Here is a 22,667-nt window from a genome sequence, read left to right as displayed (position 1 = left end):
CATCTTGCCTTTGTGGGTGACTGATTACTGTGGCTGGGCCCCTCTCTGGTGGTGACTGGCTGAGAATTCTAACAGACCCAGTGGTGGGCATGCCTACTATTAGACTGGACATACACGCAGTACAACTCTGGAGGCCTCTCACAGTCCCGTGTGTAAAACTGCTGGTGTGAAAGTCCCTAGCTCCTCTGACTCTTCCACCTTGAAGGAATTCTAAACTGGCACCCTGACCTTCAGGATGCTTCAAAAGCAGGATTTGTGGGCTTTTAGGATAACTTTGCTTGCTCCTAATGAAAGGGCAAGAAGGCTCAGCTCCCTGGGACCCTAAAAGCAGGAGTTCCCTTTCCAAGAAGCAGATATGAGCTGTGGAAAAGCCACGGTTTGGACAGTCGGCCTTGGGTCTGAGCTACATCTTCCCTATCTGCAAAACAGAAATGGTAAGTTCACTTGCCTCTGGCTTGTTATACAGATTTCATGAGTGCCCTTGTGGAGCCCCTGGCGCAGAGCCAGGCAAACAGCAGGTGTACAAGAAATGTGCTCAGACTGCTACTTCCTGTCCCAAACCAGCAACATCCAACATTTTCCCTTCTGGCCCATCAGGGCGCTGGCCAGGCTCTCCTAAGGGAGCACAGCATCCTCTGATACCCAAACTGGCTCTTCCCACTCCCATGAACCCCACCCAAGCCTCACCCTCTGTGTCATCTGGATGCCTGCAAAGCCTCCTCCCTGTTGTCATTTTTATTCATTCCAATTTACCCAGCCTGATTCATCTTCTTGAAAAAGTCCTCCCGTTGTGCCACCTCTGCTCTAAAACCTTCCACGGCTCCCTAATGCCTCTGCTTTTCAGCTGATGTTTAACACTGCCTACAACCTCCTGGCTCCTCCCTGATTTTTTAGCCAGAGCCCTGATGCTTCAGCAAAACTAGCGGACTCACTGTTTCCCTAAATGTAAACTTACCATCCAGCCGTACCCTCTGCAACCTCCGCCTCCCTGGAATGTCAGCACCACCCTCTGCCTCTGCAAATCCAGCCCCCATCAAAGGGCTCTTGTTTCCTCTGGCTCCTGCTCACTTTTTCCTTCTCAGACAATGCTTTTCCTCAGCAGACACTTAATTACAGACTGTCACACAGTCTCTCATAATTGTAGGCTTGTCTTCTTGTCAGACCATAAGTTCCTCAGGGCAGAGAGGCCTTGTCTGTCTATTCTTCCCCATCCTCTCAGAGCCTGGCCCAGGGCTAGGAAGGCAGGCCCCAGAGAAGAAAGAGTTTTCCAAGCCTCATTCAGCTCCAGGCCAAGCTGAAAGTCTCTGCTCTGACCACTTGGGGCCACTTCTCTTGCTCCTGTCCTGTGAGGAAACTGTTCACTGGCCAAACCAGACCCCAGGGCTCCACCTGGGGATCCAGGCTAGCAACCTACAGAGACAGGAATCCCGGGGCAGGGGGCAGAGCTGTGACTCCAGTCTTGCTCTGGGATCCTAGGCATCCCTCCCCCACCCTGGGCCTCCTTCCATGCTTTGGAATAAGAAACAGCCATGTTTTAGCTCTAGAATATGACTTGTATTTCTCTTTAAGGTAGCCTTTGTTTCCAAGAACCAGTGGGCGAGGAACACAGCTGATTCCAGCACAGGTTAAGTGAGGAAAGGGAGCCACAGTCAGGTCTGGGAAATCTGGGAACCTGAGAGAGATTTACACCGCACACCTCATCAACCTCATTAAACTCCTGTGAGGACTAGACTTCATTGCCGCTCAGGTGTTCAATTCCACAGCCCGCACCCTGGCCCAGTCTGACTTGACAGTGGCTGCTGCCAGGACCAAGTAAGGGAAGGGTGACTTGCTTCTGAAAACCACCAATCCCCACACAAAACAAAGCTAATGATGGTGATGACTGCCATTTCTTGAGGGGCCTTGACTACAGGAGTTCTCATTTCCATCCCAATCTGACAGGGAAGAAAACTGAGGCACAGAAAGCCGATTAATGCAAGGTCACAGAGCAGCGACAAGCCAGGCTGTCATACAAAACCCAGGGTCCTCTCAGTTCAGCTTTTCCCAGATTGCAGCCAACAGGCTCTCAGCACCAGCATCCTCTAGAGAGCTAGTTTAAAAACCCAGGGGCATTTGATTCCTTCCCCCAGACCTGCCAAATGAGAGTGTCTAGGGATGGAGTTTTATAAAGACAAGAAACTTGAATTTTATGAGAAAACTGAGGCACAGAGAGGTGACGTGACCTGCCAAGGTCATACCTTAAGCATACTTGGGAGTCCTGATTGGACTCCAGAGCCAGCAAAGAGAGATTTCCTGGGGGAGATGGCATTTGACAGTGTGCACCTCAGGGGAAGAGAGGGCACTATAGGGGAAGAGGACAGCATTAATAAAGGCTAAAGCAGGAAAGGACAGGCAACAACTTCTCCAAGTGGCTAGGGGAATGAAGAAACACATACAGAACCACAACTGCAGCCTTCCCCCAAGAGCCTGTCTGAGCTTCTGGGAAGAAAGCCTGTCCTGCGTGGCGTTTACAAGCCGCAGGTCTCCTGCAGTGGCCCCTCTGGGTGTGGTTGCTACTCAGGATGAGAAAGCCAGGGAAGGTGGTGACTCAGTCCCCAGCCAGCCTCCAGCCAGCCTCCTTTTAAATCCAAGATGAGCTCAGAGACTGAGGAAATGTCAAGAAAACCCTCCTCCCAGAACAGATGGGAACAGACCCAGGGAAGGCGGCCTGATGGGTAGGCTATCAGGCAAAAGCCATAAACCTGGAGAAATGCTGTGGGCTGTGAAGAAGTCTAGAGGCCTGGACTCCAACCCTGCCCATGAAGTCACTGCTGTGGCTGTGGGTCCCTGAGCAGGTCCTTGTCTCTAAGCCCCCTATTCTTCATTCACCTGTGAAACAGGGAGAACTCCACTGGCTTCTCACTTCCTTCGAGGCCTGCTGGAGGGAAACAATGGTCTGGAAAGAGACTGGCTGATTAAACAATACCTCACACAGCCTGGGAGAGATTAGAAGATCACTCCTATTACTATTAGAATAGTCACAGGTGCTTTCCTAGTTACCCGAACCTCAACCACAGGGCGTGGTGGGGGAGAGGCTGGGCTTCTACCTAGTTCCTGCAAAGAGAAAAGTCACCCAAATATTTTGGGAAGGGAAAGTTCACATTTATTAAGCGCCTACTGTGTATCAAATTAAAAAAAAAAAAACAAACACATAATCTCATTTAATCCTCGTCATAATCCTGTAGTATAAACCTTAAGTTCAGATGAGAAAACTGAAGCTCAAAGAAAGTCATTCACCCAAGATGACAAAGGCAGTGAATGATGGAGACTGATTAAAGCCAGGTGTTTGTGGTTCTCAAACCCAGAGTTTCTACTCTCTGGAACAGTTTTTTTTTTTTTTGAGATGGAGTTTTGCTTTTGTCATCCAGGCTGGAGTGCAATGGTGCAATGTCGGCTCACTGCAACCTCCACCTCCTGGGTTCAAGCAATTCTCCTGCCTCAGCCTCCCAAGTAGCTGGGACTACAGATGCATGTCACCATGCCCTGTTTCACTGTGTTAGTCAGGATGGTCTTGATCTCCTGACCTTGTGATCCACACTTGTCTCGAACTCCTGAGCTCAAATGACCCAGCCTGCCTTGGCCTCCCAAAGTGCTGGGATTACAGGAGTGGTCTGCTGCTCATACAATTCTTGAGGGATTCCATGAGGTCAGAATCAGTCTTAGGATAGAGAATGTTATTACCATTTTATGGATTAGAAAGCTGAATCCCCCAAAAAAGTGACATCCCTAAACGTGGAGGAGATGTGGGGACTGGGATCCTGAACCCCTCACTTCCAGGCCAGGGACCAAGCCCTTCTTCTTTCCCACTGCAAGGACTCAAAGTAAAGAGCCAATCACAGGGCACACAGTATAAAAGGTCAAAAAATATTAGAGATTGTCATTATACACCAGGGGCAGGTGATACTAGCATGACAGTGACTTCTTCAGAGGCAGTGCCATGGAATAGGACCCAGTACTGGCTCAACCCTCTGTGGGTCCCTGGCTCTTCTGGGCCTCATCTCTTCACCTGTAAGACATAGCGCTTGAACAGCTGATCTTATTTCTTACATCAAAGTTCTAGGATATCCTAAGCTCCTTGACGGCAGAACCCCACCTCTCTGCAGAGCCTCTCTCAGCTGAGGCCTTTGTTCCCCTACTCTACAGGGGAAGCAGGAAAAGGAGACAAGGCTCACAATTACAAAGTGACTATATTCCAAGTGCCACTGTCCAAGCAGGGCTCACCCTTAAAGAACAACGGGATGGAATATGGAAAATCCAACTGTCCCCCAGCACAGACATCTCGATGGGCATGCCCACCTATCTTTACAAAGGGACTAACAAAGAGCAACCAGGATTGGGACCTGAACAAGACACAGCCATCTCCCTGCTCTATTGGAAGGGCAGGCACATTCCTGAATAACCAGGAGGCAGTGGGGAGGAGGTTAAAGAGCCCTGAACTGTAGTGTCCTAGGCCTGGATCCCTGTCCCAGCTCTGGCTGGCGCTAGCTGTTTACCCTTGGGCAAGCTACTCTCCTCGATGGGGCTGTTTAAAGACAGGCCGACAGTTCACAAAGCATGTTTACAGATGTTTCATTTGATCAGCATGACAATCCTGTGAGGTCAGCACAATTATCCACTTTTCCCAGATGGGGAAACTGACACTTGAGAGGACAAGGGTCTCACTCAAGGTTACAGACCATCAAGCTGGCAGAACCAATGTCCCAGAGGTTAGACTGCCAAAGCAGTCAGATTAGGAACAAGTCCTCCCGCTGCTCATCCTGAATCAAGTCTCAGCAAGATCCAAGCAGCACAGACCCTTGTTCACCTGCCCACTCTAGTGTTCTGCAAAGTTCTGGCCACGAACCCCACAACCCAGCTGCCTAGGAGGATGACCCCCTCCCATCCCCCTTGCAAAATTTCATTACTCAAGCTGGCAAGAACGCAGCCCCCACACCCAGCCGGGTCTAAATAAACGTCCAAATGATATCACATCCTGCCGGCTCCAAAATAGCCCAGGCCTGCCCACAAGCGATCACAAAGTGCCAGGCCATGCAGGGCCAAGTGGGCAGGGATGCCCAGCCCGTGGTGCCCTCCATACACACTCAAGCAACTAAAGCAGAAGCCTCAGAGCAGGAAGGCACCTCCCACTCCCTCCTCCGCCAGACAGCCTGGCCCCTCCCTCCCTTCCCCCCCTTCTGGAAGGCCCCAGAGCCCCCTTGCCCCAGCGCCAGCCCTCGCCCCAGCGCCAACCCCATGGAGCCTCGGCCGCGGCCAGCCTGCGGGCCAACTCCGGCCCGACCCGGACACCCCACCACTCACATTGCTTCAAGAGCTCCAGACACAAAGCCATGAGGGCCGGATGGGGGTCAGAGACCCAGAGACCCGGCAAAGATAGAAAAAGGGAGAGGGAGACAGGGAGCAGAGAGAAGGGGAGACAGGGGGCTGGGGCAGAAAAAGCAAAGGAGGGGGGCAAGAGCCCCAGGCAAAGAAGCAGACTCAAAGGGGCGCCCTTCAGTGCAAGAGACACAGAGTGGCGAGACCACCGAGACAGATGTGGGGCACAGAGGGGCAGGGAGAGCAAAGCAGGGGATGCTCGGAGACCTGAGAGAGAACAAGGAGAGACAGCGACAGGGGACGAACCAGGGGAAAAGCAGAAAGGGGTTCCTGAAGTCAAGGAGCTGAGGACATATTGGGGGGTCCCAAGGAGAATGACCTCAAGGGACCTAGAAGCTCCCAGCTCCTAGGAAAACACCCTGAAGAGGGAAAGCCCAGGGGTAATGGGGGCTCAGAGAAGGCGAGACCCCAGGGATTTGGGGTGCAGAACCCCCAAAGGATGTGCGGGAAGCTCAAGGGGAGCCCTTGGGGAGAGTGGAAGGTGTTCTGAAGGGGAGGCCCCAAAAGATCTGGAGGCGCTCTGAGGGAGAGTCCCGAAGAACAGGGTTGCCCAGAAAGGGCGGCTCTAGGGGCTGAGGAGCGCTCCGAGAAGGGGACGCGAGATGGGGAGCGAGGGAGGGGCTGCGGGGGAGCGCGAGGGCAGAGACAAAGAGACAGCGAGCCACGGAGAGACAAAGCGGGCGGAGCGGGGACAAGAGCCGGAGGACTAGTGACTGGACAGAAGGACGGAAGCACGGGCGGGCGGGCGGGCGGGCGGACCGACGGACGGACAGACGGGGAGGAGGGCGGGGGCAGGGCCGGGCAGGGCGGAGGCGGCGCCCGTGTCCTCGCGGGGCCGCGGCTGCTCCGGGCGGCGCTGGGCGGGCCCCGGGCGTCCGGGCTGAGGAGGCCGCGGCGACGACGTGGACCGGACAGACGGACGGAGTGACGGACGGACTGGCGGCAGCGGCGGCCAGCAGCGGGCACTCACCCTCCTCCCTCACGCAGCCCAGCCCGAGGCTCCGGTTTTGTACGCCCGAGGGGCGGGGCCTCCGGGTTAAAGCCCCGTGCCTGCCCCGCCCCGCCACGCCCCCCGCGTCAGACGCGCGCGCGTCGCCCGGGACTCCCGGGCCGGGCGGGGACGCGCGCAGCCGGCTTGGCACGTGGCCCGGCGCGCGCAACCGGGCTGGTGCGCAGGCGCGCGGGCCGCTGTGTCCGGCCCCCGCCCAGGCCAGCTGGCCCTGGAGAGGAGCGCGCGCCCACGTCGGCACGCGCATGCTCGAGCACAGGGGGTCCGCCCCTCGAACCGCCGCGCCAAACCGGTTCCAGCTGGAACGCGACGCCTGCTCTTTGCAGGAGGTGGACCAAGGCGGGAGTTCCTACCAGTTCGCCTGAGCGATACCTCGCTGTAAGAGGGAAACTGAGGCTCCGAGGAAGCCGCCCAAGTTGGCCCTCTCACCCCTGCATAGTCAGATTAGCCCTCTGGTCCTGGCTGCCCTGGGTCCGGGATGTTTCTAGTTGTTCTCGCCACTGCATCCTCCCTTTGCTTTGCTCACCCAGAGCCCTAGAGATTGGGTTCCAATCCTGGCTCAGCCTCTGGAGTCCTGTGTGACCTCGAACAACATGCGCTTTCAACCTCCTTGCGCGTTCCTTTCCTCCCCCGTGAAATAAAACAAGCACACCTATGATCTCTTGGAGGCCAAGTGACCAGCCCCAGCCGGGTTGGCAGTAGGTGCTGCCTTCACGCCTCCTCGCCCTCCCGGTTCCTGGCTTCTACCCTGCGAGTCCCCTCTCCTCACTGAGTCCAGGTCCTGTCGCTGCCTTGCGGGCCTCATCTCTCCAGGCTGCACCTATGGTAGGTCTGCCAGACGCAAACTCAACTCTTGTTTACGACTTGCCTTGCTGGGTGACCTAGGCAAATCCTTTCCTTTCTCGAATCTCTTTTCCAAAAAATGGAGAAAAGAATCTTCGACATATCAACCTATTTTTGAGGCTTGGCAAAGATGATTATATTTCCAATACCACTGTCATGGTTTTTGCAATACGGTGTAAAAATATTAAACGGAACTGAGGGTTATCCAGCCATTTTGAATCCAGGCACTGTGCTAAGCAATTTGAGGTTATAATTTACTTCATCCTATCTCAGTCACCTATGCTATGCCTGTACTATCACTTAATGTTTAAGTTGATTATTTTTATTTTTTGGAGAGACAAAGTCTCTCACTCTGTTGCTCAGGCTGATCTTGAACACCTGGGCTCAAGCGAGCCTCCCACTTCGGCCTCCCAAAGTATGGGGATTACAGGTGTAAGCCAAGGTTGATTTACTTAGGAAAAAAACAAGGTACATTTGTTATGGGCCCTGATGATCCAAGGCAGCACAGGATGAAATCTCATTATCCCACCTCCACCCTCCCTAATTCAATAACACACTCCCCGTGTGACGTTGGACAAGTCTCTTTCCCTCTCTGGGACTCACGAGCCCTATATGTTCCCTGGAGAGAAACTGGTCCAAGGCAAGATTTTTCAAACTGTGGACCGTGATTGACACCCTGAATAGAGATCACTGAGGGCACCAACTGAAAATCACATTCTCGGCAGACACCTGTAAACCCAACACGTCGAATGCTCCAGCCTGGGCCATAGAGCAAGTATGTTCAAAAAAAAAGCTTGAACCCAGGAGTTTGAAACCAGCCTGGGCAACATATGCAGACCCTGTCTATAGAAAAATTTAAAAATTAGCTGGGTGTGGTGGCATGTGCCTGTGGTCCCTTAGCTACTCAGAAAGCTGAGGTGGGAGGGTTATTAGGGTCCAGGGGGTCAAGGCTAAAACGAGCTGTGATCAGTGCCATGGCACTCCAACCTGGACAACAGAGTGAGACATTGTTTCAAAAATAACAAAAAGAAAAGCAGATTCCTGGGACAGAACTCAGGTGGGCTCAGTTGTTTGTATTTTACCAAATTTGAGACCCTCGGGCTAGGAGATTTTAGCAGTCCCTTCTGATGGTGATGATTTAGGGTCCCAGAAGATATTTATGGAACATCTACTGTACTCTCGTACCGGGCCCTTCCCCAAAGAGCTCCCCAGTCTGGCTGGAATCCCTATAAGGCAGAGTTGGCTGGACCACAGCCTGAGATGGGGCACAGACAGGACTCAGATGTTCCCCCTCCCCAATCTCCAGCCTGGACCCCAAGGCTTCCCCTCCTGGGGGTGAAGATGCTCCTCTCCCAACCTCCCAGATAGTCAATTATCCTGTCTCAGACACCAGAACTGGCAGTTAGGGGAGGGCTGTCCCCACGTTAGCTGGCTGTGTAACCATTCCTTCTCATCACCCCTTAGCTTTTCTCCTTCATTCTCACCCACATCTAGTCCACCAAGGAATCCTGTTGACTCCACTTTCAGAGCCCTCCCAGGATCCAGTGAGTTGTCACCACCTCCCTCACTGTCACCCTGCCTAAGCCACCATCATCACCCAGGGATTACCGTATCACCCACCTTTTGCCCCTCAAATGTGGCTCCATGCTGCCCCCTGAGGTGTTTTTTTGTTTGTTTGTTTGTTTGGTTTTTTTTTTGAGTCTTGCTCTGTGGCCCAGGCTGGAGTGCAATGGTGCAGTCTTGGCTCACTGCAAGCTTCACCTCCCAGGCTCAAGTGATTCTCGTGCCTCAGCCTCCCAAGTAGCTGGGATTACAGATGCGTGCCACCATGCCCGGCTAATTTTCGTGTTATTAGTAGAGATGGGGTTTTGCTGGGCGCAGTGGCTCATGCCTGTAAACCCAGCACTTTAGGAGGCTGAGGCAGGTGGATCACTTGAGGTCAGGAGTTCAAGACCAGTCTGACCAACATGGTGAAACCCTGTCTCACCACTGCACTCCAGCCTGGGCATATAAAGCAAGATTCTGTCTCAAAAAAAAAGGGGGGGGGATGGGGTTTCACTATATTGGCCAGGCTAGTTTCAAACTCCTGACCTCAGGTGATCTGACTGCTCAGCCTCCCAAAGCACAGAGATTACAGGCCTGAGCCACCATGCCCAGCGTGAATATTTCTTTTAGAATGTACACCAGGTCATATTGGTCTTGTGCTCCAGTGCCCCAGTGGTTCCCCCTCTCACTCAGAGCCAAAAGACAAAGTTGTTTCCATAGTTGGTGGCCAGGCCCAACTCTTCCCTCCCTGTCCTCGAACCTCACCTCTTACCATGGCTCTCTCCTCAGTGCTCTGCCCCTTGACCAGCCCACCAGGTACCTCCTGCCTCAGGCCTTTGTTACACTCACCCCCTGCCTGGAGCACTTCCCCAGCACTGCTCATTCCCACACTTCCTTCAAGTCTTCACTCAGGCCAGGCACGGTGGCACTGGCCTGTAATCCCAGCACTTTGAGTGTGGGGGTGGATCACTTGAGGTCAGGAGTTTGAGACCAGTCTGGCCAACATGGTGAAACCCTGTCTCTACTAAAATACAAAAATTAGCTGGGTGTGGTGGTGTGCACCTGTAGTCCCAGCTACTCAGGAGGCTGAGCCAGGGGGAATTGCTTGAACCTGGGAGACAGAGGTTGCACTGAGCCGAGATCACACCACTTCACTCCAGCTTGGGTGACAGAGCGAGACTCGTCTCAAAAAGAAAAGTCTTGGTTGGGTGCAGTGGCTCACACCTGTAATCCCAGCACTTTGGGAGGCTTAGGCAGGTGAGTCACAAGGTCAGGAGTTCAAGACCAGCCTGGCAAACATGGTGAAACCTCGTGTCTACTAAAAATACAAAAATTAGCCAGGCGTGGTGGTGTGCGTCTATAATCCCCGCTACTTGGGAGGCTGAGGCAGGAGAATCTCATGAGCTCAGGAGGTGGATGTTGCAGTAAGCCAAGATCTTGCAGGGCAGAGGGTGATTAGGGGTAGGAGGGCAGTCACTCAGAGAAGAAACTGGGGCATGGAAGATGGGACAAAGAGGGGCAGGCACAGCAGCTGGTGAGTGGATTGTCACAGATGGGAGGTACCCGTGGGTCCCCAAACCAAAGCCTCACAACACAGATGGAGACTTTGAGGCCCAGGGAAGGGCAGGTACTCAGTCAGAGTGACACAGAACTCAGGGTCCCGGAGCAAGGAGCAAGGATGGTTCCCAAGCCTGGAGCCCATCCCAGCTCAGCCTAGAGCCACAAGCACTGTCAGGGAGTGAGCCCAAGTATGTGTGCACTCCAACATGGGAGACAGAACAAGACTCCATCTCAAAAAAAAAAAAGTCTTCACTCAAAATCTCCCTCTCAATGAGCTGTACCCTAGCCACCCTGTTTACACCTCAGCACCCCTCCCTGCACTCTGCCACCACTCCCAGGACCCCTTAACGCTGTGCCACCTACCAACAAACCATACACTTACTTATGTTTATTGTTTTGTCTGCCCCTCCCCATCCCAATAGAATACAATCTCTATGAAGGCAAGGATTTCCATTTTGCTCACTCAAGTGTCCCTGGTACCTACAGCACAGCCTGGCCCAGAGCAGTTGTGCAATAAACATCTATCAATGAAAGATGTCTGATTGCAAGGCTCAGGTGCTTAACCACCATGCAGTAGGGTCTCCAGGGTTCTATTTAAGCACCTTTTTTTTTTTTTTTTTTTGAGATGGAGTTTCACTTTTTTTGCCCAGGCTGGAATGCAATGGCGGGATCTCTGCTCACTGCAATCTCTACCTCCCAGGTTCAAGCGATTCTCCTGCCTCAGCCTCCCAAGTAGCTGGGATTAGAGGCGCCCACTATCATGCCTGGCTAATCTTTTGCATTTTTAGTACAGATGGGGTTTCACCATGTTGGCCAAGCTGGTCTCGAACTCCTGACCTAAGGCGATCCACCCACCTCAGGATTACAGGCATGAGTCACCTCGCCAAGCCTACTTAAGGGTGACTCTTCCTTTGGGGTGACTTCCCCACCCCCTGAGGGTATAAGGAATGCCCCTGTCTTGTCTCAAGAGTCTCAATCCTGGGATTGGAGGCCTGCCCACCAGTCCTTCAGTCCTGGTCACTATTACCCCCAGAAGGCTGAGTGGATCTGTCTAAAAACAGGACATGGAAGAGCGAGGATCCATATACTTAGCACAGAGTAGGCCCTTGATTAATCAGGGATGTCCTAGTCCAAGGCTTGCTGGACCCCAGACAGGAAGCCTGCCTTTTTCCCAGTGCCCTCTTCGGAGAGGTGCCTGTTCCAGCAGTAGGGAATTTTTAGTCCTCATCACTCATTTTTGGGAAGACCTCCTGGGTCCTCCCATTATTCCCTGACCCTATGGCCTCCATCCTGACCTGACTGTCAGGTACCTGTGAGTGGCCTCTCAGCCTCTAATCCATCCTGCTCATGTTGCTAGAGGACTTCCCCTGCAACTCCTGTAACATACCTTCGTCACCCACGCTTGTACCTCTTAACCAGGACTGGATGGCTCCCACGCACAGGGGACAATGGAGAACTCAGAGCTCTGAAGTCAGGCAGACCCAGGTGGGAAACAGCTCCCTGATCTACTAGCTGGGTGACCTTGACCTTGATAAAAATCTTCTCTAGGCTGACATTTCTTTGTTAAATATCTGTAAACATGTGTGTCTGTGTGTGCCCACGTGCATGTTGAGATAAGTGGGTTAGATCAGGAATTGGAGACGTGTACTATTCTGGCTACAGCAGACATTTCTAATCGATGGTGGCATATTTCTCTGCTTAACCAAATCTCAGAACTGAGCTCCAGGGATCAGAGATGACACATGGTTGAAGTCCATTTACAATCTCTGGATATGATGGTCTTTGAGGTTCCTCTTAACTCTGACACCGTGAGGAGTGGATGGACTGGGCTGACAAGAGCCTGCGGTGGAGTAACCACAGAGAGGGGATGGGTGGGCCCAGGGTAGGCTTGGGGGACAGAGTTGACTGGAGGGTTGACTGTATACCGCAGTTTTATCAGTCTCCCTTCCTGAATATGGGGTTGGGGAGTGGTTAGGGGTAGGAGGGCAGTCAATCAGAGAAGAAATGGAAGAAGGGACAAAGAGGGGCAGGCACAGCAGCTGGTGAGTGGATTGTCACAGATGGGAGGTACCCGTGGGTCCCCACACCGAAGCCTCACAACACAGATGGAGACTATGAGGCCTAGGGAATGGTAGGTACCTACTCAGAGTGACACAGAACTCAGGGTTCCTGAGCAAGGAGCAAGGGTGGTTCCCAAGCCTGGAGCCCATCCCAGCTCAGCCGAGAGCCACAAGTACTGTCAGGGAGTGAGCCCAAGTATGTCTGTCTGTGTGTTTGCACACACCCAGGTGCAGAGAATGCAGCTGGCAGAAATGGGGGTGTACCCTGCAGCCCACCACCATGCCTGCCCAGGCCCCTGGCTGTCATCACAGCCTCCTTGTGATTCAGAGGGAATGAGGAGAAAGACATAGAAAGGGAGGATGGGGAGGAGGGCCAGAAACTGAGAGGGAAGGAATGCAGAGAGGGTGGGAGGGAGAAGCAGAGAACTGAGGGAGACAGAAGGCAAAGATGGCGGGGGTGGGGGAGAAAGATCGAGAGGAAGGGAGGGGAAGCCGGAGGAAAGAGAGGGAGATGCGCAGAGTAAAAGGAGGGAGGGAGGAGGAGGGAGGCTGCTCTTTCTTCTTTTTCTCAGAGGCATAAAGAAAGGAGAGGCAGGAGGGGGCAGACTGGGGAATGATGGCACCCCCAAACTGCCTCCGAGATAGGTCCTTTGGCTAGGGAGGGGCACCCATCCACAGCCACTGTTTCTCCCACCATCCCAGCTAGAGCTGACCCCGCCTGCCAGTCACCTGCCAGAGCTATTTCTGGAATGTAGAATCTGGGTCAGACAGGGGGAGGGAGAACAGGGACAACAGTAGTGGCACTGGCAGTGAGAAATTGGCCAGACCCATGTGGGTGGGCATGCAGGCAGGCAGGCAGGCAGGCAGCTCCTCACCCTGCCCACACCCTGCTTAAGAGGGGTTCTCACTGCCTTCCTAACTTCTGCTCCCCCACATCTACCTACCAGGCTGCACAGGGCCTGAGTGCACAGATGCCCCTGTGAAAGGATCGGAGCTTTCATGCCCCTCAGCAACTTGGGGGCTCAGAACAACCCTAGGGTTGGGGTCAGGACCTGACTGCTTACCCCATGGAGGCAGATGCTGAAAAATAAAGAGTTCGGCCTTCTGAGCAGGGGTGACCCTGCAGGGAGATAGTGGCTGGATGTGCAGAGGCGAGGATGTGCCTGTGTGTGCTGGTGTTTGTCTGCGGAGCGAGTGATTAGGGGCAGGTTTGCCATATAAGGTTGTACACATGGGGAGCCATTCACCTCATAGACATAATTCAATTATATAAGTATTATGATAAATTTCTGGCAGATGGAGGTAAAGGACCTTATTCTAATAAAAAGTGTACATCATGACAATTTTCAGCAGATGGCAGTTAAGTGTCTTAAGGAGTGTCCCTTTTTTTTTTTCAGATGGAGTCTCTCTTTGTCACCCAGGCTGGAGTATAGTGATGCGATCCTGGCTCACCACAGCCTCCACCTCCCAGGTTCAAGTGATTCTTCTGCCTCAGCCTCCTGAGCAGCTGGAATTATAGGTGTGAGCCACCATGCCTGGCTAATTTTTTTTTTTTTTTTTTTTTTTTGAGATGGAATGTCCCTCTTGTAGCCCAGGCTAAAGTGCAGTGGCATGATCTCAGCTCACTGTGACCTCCGCCTCCTGGGTTCAAGTGATTCTCCTGCCTCAGCCTCGTGAGTAGCTGGAATGACAGGCATCCAGCACCACACCCAGCTAATTTTTGTATTTTTAGTGGAGACAGGATTTTGCCATGTTGGCCAGGTTGGTCTCGAACTCCTGACCTCAGGTGATCCACCTGTCTCAGCCTCCCAAAGTGTTATGATTACAGGCATGAGCCACTGCACCCAGCCTCTTTTTCTTTTTAGATAGGGTATTGCTCTCTCACCCAGGCTGAAAGTACAGTGGCTAATGAAAAAATTATTTTTTGTAGAGATACGATCTCACTATTTTGCTGAGGTTGGTCTTGAACTTCTGGCCTCAAGAGATCCTCCTACCTCAGCCTCTGAAAGTGCTGGGATTATAGCACTGTGCTTAGCAGTGTACTTAGCCTGAGCTTGCTCCTTTTGGCTGTATTTGTTAAAGACTTACAAGAAAAAGAGGACAGGTGTGGTGGCTCCTGCCTGTAACCCCAGCACTTTGGGAGGCCAGGAAGGGCGTATCACTTGAGGTCAGGAGTTTGAGACCAGCCTGGCCAACATGATGAAACCCCATCTCTACTAAAAATACAAAAATTAGCCAGGCATGATGGCACGTGCCTGTAATCCCAGCTACTTGGGAGGCTGAGGCAGGAGAATGGCTTGAACCTGGGAAGTAGAGTTTGCAGTGAGCAGAGATTGTGCCATTGCACTCCAGCCTGAGCAACAGAGACTCTGTCTCAAAAAAAAGACAAGAAAAAAACTAAGTGCAGTGGTTCACCCCTGTAATCCCAGCACTTTGGGAGGCTGAGGCAGGCAGATCACCTGAGGTCAGGAGTTTGAGACCAGCCTGACCAACATGGTGAAACCCCATCTTTACTAAAAATACGGAAGTTAGCTGGGTGTAGTGGCACACGACTGTAATCCCTACTACTTGGGAGGCTAAGGCAGGAGAATTGCTTGAACTCATGAGGCAGAGGTTGCAGTGAGTCAAGATCATATACTTCAGCCTGGGCAACATAGTGAGACTCTGTCTCAAAAAAAAATTTACAAGGAAAGGAGAAACTCAAAAGAAATAGAAGAGATTTACAAGAAAAAGAGGAACTCATAAGAAATAGCCAGGCCGGGCACGATGGCTCATGCCTGTAATCCTAGCACTTTGGGAGGCCGAGGTAGGTGGATCACCTGAGGTCAGGAGTTCAAGACTAGCCTGGCCATCATGGTGAAACCCCATCTTAAAAAAAAAATTTAAAAAGTGAAAAATAAAAAATAATAAAAAAAGAAATAGCCAGGCCTAATGTTGTGGCTCACACCTCTAATCCCAGTACTTTGGAAGGCCAAGGTGAGACCCCATCTCTACAAGAAATCTAAAAATTAGCCAGGCATGGTAGCGCATGCCTCTGGTCCCAGCTACTCGGGAGGCTTAGGCGGCAGGAGGATCGCTTGAACCTGGGAGGTTAAGGCTATGTTGAGCTATTACCATGCCATTGTACCCATGCCTGGGTGACACATGGAGATCCTGTCTAAAGATCTTCAAGGAGTGTTTAGAGGAAGGGGAAGAAGACTAGAACTTGCTTAGTTGGAAAATAAATTTGTCAACTCCAGCCCCTCCACACAGTAAACCATTGTCAGATTAAGATATAGGCAGGTAGATCACTTGAGGTCAGGAGTTTGAAACCAGCCTGATCAACATGGTGAAACCCCATCTCTACTAAAATATAGAAATTAGCCAGCCATGGTGGTGGGCACCTGTAATCCCAGCTACTTGGGAGGCTGAGGAAGGAGAATCAACTGAACCTGGGAGATGGAGGTTGCAGTGAGCCAAGACTGTGCCATTGCACTCCAGCTCAGGTGATAGAGTCAGACTCTATCTCAAAAAAAAAAAAAAAAAAAAAAAAAAAAATATATATATATATATATATATATATGTAGCCTCGTCAGGTATGGTGGCTCATGCCTGTAATCCCAGCACTTTGGGAGGCCAGGGTGGCTGGATCACCTGAGTTCAGGCATTTGAGACCAGCCTGACCAACATGGAGAAACCCCATTTCTACTAAAAATTCAAAATTAGCCGGGCATGGTGGCACATGCCTGTAATCCCAGCTACTACTCAGGGAGGCTGAGCCAGGAGAATCACTTGAACCTGGGAGGCAGAAGTTGCAGTGAGCCAAGATTGTGCCATTGCACTCCAGCCTGAGCAACAAGAGTGAAACTCCATCTCAAAAAACAAACAAACAAAAGATATAGCCTCAGGGCAAAGATCAAACCAAGGTCATGGCCAGTTAATATAAGGTATTTGGACAAATCAAGTCAAATCAAGGTGTGGTTAAATATCTCTTACTAATACTCTAAAAATAGTAGAACCGGGCGGGCGCGGTGGCTCAAGCCTGTAATCCCAGCACTTTGGGAGGCCGAGGCAGGTGGATCACGAGATCAAGAGATCGAGACCATCCTGGTCAACATGGTGAAACCCCGTCTCTACTAAAAAAAATAAAAAAATTAGCTGGGCACGGTGGCGCGTGCCTGTAGTCCCAGCTACTCAGGAGGCTGAGGCAGGAGAATTGCCTGAACCCAGGAGGCCGAGGTTGCGGTGAGCTAAAATCGCGCCATCACACTCCAGCCTGGGTAACAAGAGTGAAACTCCGTCTCCAAAAAAAAAAAAAAAAAAATAGTAGAACCAAGCGAGGTGGTTCACACCTGTAATCCCAGCACTTTGGGAGGCTGAGGCGGGTGGATCACTTGAGGTCAGTGCAACACCAGTGTGGCCAACATGGTGGTACTCTGCTAAAAATACAAAAATTAGCTGGGCGTAGTGGCACACGCCTGTAGTCCCAGCTACTCGGAAGGCTGAGGCATAAGAATTGCTTAAACCTGGGAGGCAGAGGTTGCAGTGAGTGGAGATTGTGCCACTGCACTTCATCCTGGGTGACAGAGAGCAAGACTCTGTCTCAAACAAAAAAATAAAAATAGTAAGATACCAGGTAGCAGATGCTATTATCTGGTCAAAAGGGCCTACAGAAAGCTTAAGGACATGGTCCCACAAAAGCCCAAAGTAGGCATAATTAAGTCAAGAGAGAGGCATGACTCAAAAGTAATTGTGGGTGTGGCTTTTCGCACTTTTAAGTTACATGGAATCAAATACATAGAAAACTCATCAAGCCTTTGAGACAGGTGCATGGGTAAGATTGACCACGTTAGGCTAAAGGGAATAAGACTATTCAAGATACAAAAGACATCTATCTCCCTAACTTTCTTTAGGAAGGAAGCAAGCTAAGAAAGATATTCAGCTTGCCCAAGGCTATATTCTCCAAGTTCTTTTTAGAAGAACTTGCTGATGGAGAAGGAAGGGCTTTCAGAGAGCAGAACCAAGAGCTGTGGAGAACAGTAGACTGGAAAATCAACCCCAGGGAGTAGATCTTGGATCTAATCAACAAAACTCAATGCATTTGCCCAACTGTTGCTCAGACGAACTTCAGAATTGCCATGGATCAGTAAGTCTCTGAATCTCCATTCTCCCCTTTCCAGAACAGAAGTGTAAATTGCAGTTACCTGTACTTATTTCACCAGTGTATGCTGTGTGGTTGGGGAGGGTTGGACTGTGGGGTAGATAAGTAATTTCTTTAAAAAATTGTAAGTCATGTGCTGGTCGCGGTGGCTCACGCCTGTAATCCTAGCACTCTGGGAGGCTGAGGCAGGCGGATCACCTGAGGTCAGGAGTTGGAGACCAGCCCAACCAACATGGAGAAACCTGGTCTCTACTAAAAATACAAAATTAGCCGGGCATGGTGGTGCATGTCTGTAATCCCAGCTACTCAGGAGGCTGAGGCAGGAGAATTGCTTAAACCCAGGAGGCGGAGGTTAGGGTAAACTGAGATCTCACCATTGCACTCCAGCCTGGCAACAAGAGTGTCTCAAAAAAAGAAAGAAAAAAATTAAAAAAAAAAAAAATATATATATGTATGCATGTCAGTTGTTCGACAGAAGCCACATTGAGACCTGACATAGATCATAAGAGTCTGATCCAATCTCACGATTGGATGAGACTGTTAGGGGTCTTGGGAATAAACGTTTTCCACATGGGAAGGGTGTGAGTAAATACAGTCAAGACAGTGGATCATGGAACATTGAATTGTTGACCCTGATTCTTTCTTTCCTTTTTATTTTTATTTTTTTAAGACGAGGTTTCACCATGTTGGTCAGGCTGGTCTTGAACTCCCAACCTCAGGTGATCTGCCCGCCTTGGCCTCCAAAGTGCTTGGATTACAGGCGTGAGCCACCATGCCCGGCTCCTTTTTTTTTTTTTTTAAAGAAAAATTCTCACTCTTGTTGCCCAGGCTGGAGTGCAATGATAGATCTCTGCTTACTACAACCTCCACTTCTTGGGTTTAAGCGATTCTCCTGCCGCAGCCTCCTGAGTAGCTGGAATTACAGGTGGGCACCACAACTCCTGGCTAATTTTTGTACTTTTAGTATAGATGGGGTTTTGCCATGCTGGCCAGGCTGGTCTCAAACTTCTGGCCTCAAGTGATCCACCTGCCTTGGCCTCCCAAAGTGCTAGGATTACATGTGTGAGCCACCATGCCCAGGCAGACCCTGATTCTATTCCCCTCCCTATAGCTACACCCTTTGCCATATGAATATAGTTTCCTACCCAGAGGTGAGCAGGTACTTCTCCATCCCTTGTCTGTGAGCTCAGTCATATGACTTGTGTTAGCCAATAGGATGTTAGCAGGTGTGACATGAGCAGAGGCCTTAAAATGTGCCATCACCATAAGAAGAACATGTCCTGGCTAGACCACTGATCCCAGGAGGGTCCTTTAGTCCCAGGAGGAGGATGAGACATGTAGAGTACAACTTTCCCAACTGACAAACTTGGGAGCAAGAAATAAATGTGAATTGTTATATTACACTGATTTTGTGGTTGTTTGTTATGCAGCATTATTGTAGCAAGAGCTTACCGATACAGGGACCCAGGCAGTATTGGGACATGTAGCCCATCCTCTGTCTTCAGTCCATTCATGAGTGACTAGGGTTGGAAAAACTGGTAAAGGATGGTTTATTTGAAGAGAATTGCTAGGGGTGCTGTCTATCCCACCAGGCCCACTTCATGCTTAGAGAAATTTACATGGGTGTGAGAATATGGGGGATATGATCCTTCACCCAAGGCCCCTTTGGAACTGTAGCAGAGTGCCTGGGACAGCCTTGGACAGCTCTTCTGGATTGGGAGGACATAGGACCTGGGCCTCGGCTCCTGTTCGGAGACCTTGAAGGTGGAGAGGCTGGCAGGGCTACAGGTGACAGCAGGTCAAGAAGGAAGCCTGTAGCAGACCAGTCTGTACTTTCAGAGTTCCACAAGGCAAAGGCCCTTGTTTTCAAGTGCGTTAAGTGATCACCAAGAGGGAAAGTAGGGCTGGAGTTGTCTTCAGAGGATTCTACCAAAGATGCCTGGCTGCCAGGGTCAAGTCCCCCAGCAAAAAGAAGCTGAGTGGGGAGGAGGCAGACTGCCAGATGGAGAAGCTGAGGGGGAAGAAGAAGCAGTGAGGTGAAGGAAGATTGCATGTGCCAAGAAAGAAGGCACTGGGCACCCCTGCAGCATGGGACAAAGAGCCAGAATATGGCGTCAGGGAGTCCTGATGCCAGACAATACCTCCCTAGCTACCTACCCTTCCCAAGTGGAGGAACCAGAAACAGACCGAGGTGAACAAGGAACAGGGAAGACACCGATCACCACACCCAGCTCCCCACTATGGGCTTCCCAGCTGAGGTCAAGCCCCAGCTGTGGGTGTGTAACACTTGGGGTGGACAAGAATGAAGTTTTGAAATCAGACCAGATTGGACCCTTACTATCTGAAAACGAGACCATTTCTTAAATCTTAAAAGTGGCTGGAAAAGCTCAATGATCTGCCTCAGACCACTGGCAGGGCAGGGAGAGCAGAGAGGGTGCGACAAGCAATAGTGAGAGAGTTATTTCTTGCTCTGCCTCCTGCAAATAGAAGTTCATTCAGTCAATAAACTGGCTACCTGTATATAGAATATCAACCGGATTCAAGTTCATTTATTTACACCTAACAGCAGTTGAGCACTTGAAGCAGTGCCTCCCTTCCTACAACAATCCAACCCCAATTGCTTTTTTTGGGGGGATGGAGTCTTGCTCCCTCCCCCAGGCTGGAGTGCAATGGCTCAGTCTTGGCTCACTGCAACCTCCGCCTCTGGGTTCTACTGATTCTCCTGCCTCAGCCTCCTAAGTAGCTCGCATTACAGGTGCCCACCATCAAGTCCAGCAAAGTTTTGTACTTTTAACAGAGATGGGGTTTCACCATGTTGGTTGGGATGGTCTCAAACTTCTAACCTCAGGTGATCCACTACCTCAGTCTCCCAAAGTGCTGGGATTACGGGTGTGAGCTACTGCGCCCGGCTTTTTTTTTTTTTTTTTTTTTTTTAAGACAGGGTCCCGCTCTGTTGCTCAGGCTGGTGTGCAGTGGCTCAATCTTGGCTCACTGCCTCCGCCTCCTCAGTTTAAGTGATTCCCATACCTCAGCCTCCTGAGTAGCTAGAACTACAGGTGCATACCACCACACCCGGCTAATTTTTGTATGTTTAGTAGAGGTGAGGTTTTGCTATGGTGGCCAGGCTGGTCTCGAACTCCTGACCTCAAGGCCTGCCTTGGCCTCCCAAAGTGCTGAGATTACAGGCATGAGCTGCCATGCCCACCCTAGAACTGCTTTTGATTTTTCAGGAAGCTCAGAGTCAGGTCAGAGAATCAATAATAACAGCTACCACTTACCAAGTTCCTACCACAAGCAAGGCTCTGACTAAACACGTCATATGCACAGTCTTATTTCATCTCCCTAAGAGCTTGGGGTCTGACTTATGCCCTCAATTTATAGATAGAGAAATTGAGGCTCTGGGAGGAAAACTAGCTTGCCATAGGAAGCTCAAATCTCTCTCTACTATTTTTATTTATTTATTTTTTTTGAGACTGAGTTTCGCTCTTGTTACCCAGGCTGGAGTGCAATAGCGCGGTCTTGGCTCACCGCAACCTCCGCCTCCTGGGTTCAGGCAATTCTCCTGCCTCAGCCTCCTGAGTAGCTGGGATTACAGGCACGCGCCGCCATGCCCAGCTAATTTTTTGTATTTTTAGTAGAGACGGGGTTTCACCACATTGACCAGGATGGTCTCGATCTCTTGACCTCGTGATTCACCCGCCTCGGCCTCCCAAAGTGCTGGGATTACAGGCGTGAGCCACCGCGCCCGGCTGGCTTTGAATTTCTATTATTATTATTTTGAGACAACATCTCACTCTGTCTACTAGGCTGAAGTGCAGTGGTGTGAACACAGCTCACTGCACCTTTGACCTGGGCTCAGGCGATCCTCCTACTTCAGCCTCCTGAGTATCAAGGACCACAGGTGTATGCAAACCCAACCAGATAATTTTTAATTTTAATCTTATTTTTATTTATTTATTTTTTTGAGACAGAGTCTCACTCAGTCACCCAGGCTGGAGTGCAGTGGCGAGATCTCAGCTTGCTGCAACCTCTACCTCCCAGGTTAAAGCGATTCTCCTGCCTCAGCCTCCTGAGTAGCTGGGGTTACACGCATACCACCATGCCCGGCTAATTTTTGTATTTTTAGTAGAGACAAGGTTTCATCATGTTAGTCAAACTTGTCTTGAACTCCTGACATCATGATCTACCTCCCTCCCAAAGTGCTGGGATTACAGGCGTAAGCCACCATGCCTGGCTTATTTATTTATTTATTTATTTTTGAGATGGGAGACTCGCACTGTCGCCCAGGCTGTAGTGCAGTGGTGTGATCTTGGCTCACTGAAATCTCTGCCTCCTGGGTTCAAGCAATTCTCTTGCCTTAGCCTCCCGAGTAGCTGGGACTACAGGCGTGTGCCACCATGCCCAGCTAATTTTTTTTGGTATTTTTAGTAGAGACAGTTTCATCATTTTGGCCAGAATGGTCTCGATTTCCTGACCTCATGATCCGCCTGCCTCAGCCTCCCAAAGTGCTGGGATTACAGGTGTGAGCCACTGCACCGGGCTAATTTTTTAGTTTTTTAGAGCAGGGTTTCATCATGTTGCCCTGGCTGGTCTCCAACTTCTAGGCTCAAGTGATCTGCCTCAGCCTCCCAAAATGTTAGGATTATAGGCATGAGCCACTGAGCCCAGCTAATTTTCTATTATTTCTTTTTTTTGACCATTTTAATTTTTTTTTTTAAACTTTAAGTTCTGGATACTTGTGCAAAACATGCAGGTTTGTTACATAGGTATACATGTGCCATGGTGGTTTGCTGCACCTATCAACCCGTCATTTAGGTTTTAAACCCTGCATGCGTTAGGTATTTGTTCTAATGCTCTCTCTCCCCTTGTCTCCCAGCCCCCGAAAGGCTGGGTGATGTGTCCCTTCCTGTGTCCATGCGTTCTCCTTATTTAACTCCCACTTACGAGTGAGAACATGCAATTTTCTATTATTTCATGGCTTGCTTAGTTACACAGGGTCCCCTTTTTCCTCTGATCACATGTGGGTTATCTTCAGATGATTTAGAACAAGAATCCAGGGCTGGGCAGGGTGGCTCCTGTCTATAATCCTAGCACTTTG

The 22,667-nt window shown here is 50.8% G+C and overlaps 1 protein-coding gene across 8 annotated transcripts in view; it reads right to left on the bottom strand.

The window, feature by feature from the left end:
- The window catches only part of DLGAP4 (DLG associated protein 4), a 224,318-nt gene that overhangs the window by 65,087 nt on the left and 136,564 nt on the right, over positions 1-22,667 (bottom strand). The window contains exon 1 of one of the 8 annotated variants that reach the window (XM_039479564.2): positions 5,338-6,204. The exons of 6 other annotated variants lie outside the window; for them this stretch is intronic. In XM_039479564.2, the coding sequence (XP_039335498.1) occupies positions 5,338-5,368 (31 nt within the window). In that variant the 5' untranslated portion in view covers positions 5,369-6,204. Of the gene's footprint in view, positions 1-5,337; positions 6,205-22,667 lie in introns of those variants that run through there. One more of the 8 variants, XM_010342638.3, reaches the window with a different exon arrangement.

This window comes from Saimiri boliviensis, chromosome 9, assembly GCF_048565385.1.
Source record: "Saimiri boliviensis isolate mSaiBol1 chromosome 9, mSaiBol1.pri, whole genome shotgun sequence".
Lineage (NCBI taxonomy): Eukaryota > Metazoa > Chordata > Mammalia > Primates > Cebidae > Saimiri > Saimiri boliviensis.
This window is presented reverse-complemented; position numbering and strand designations above follow the sequence as displayed.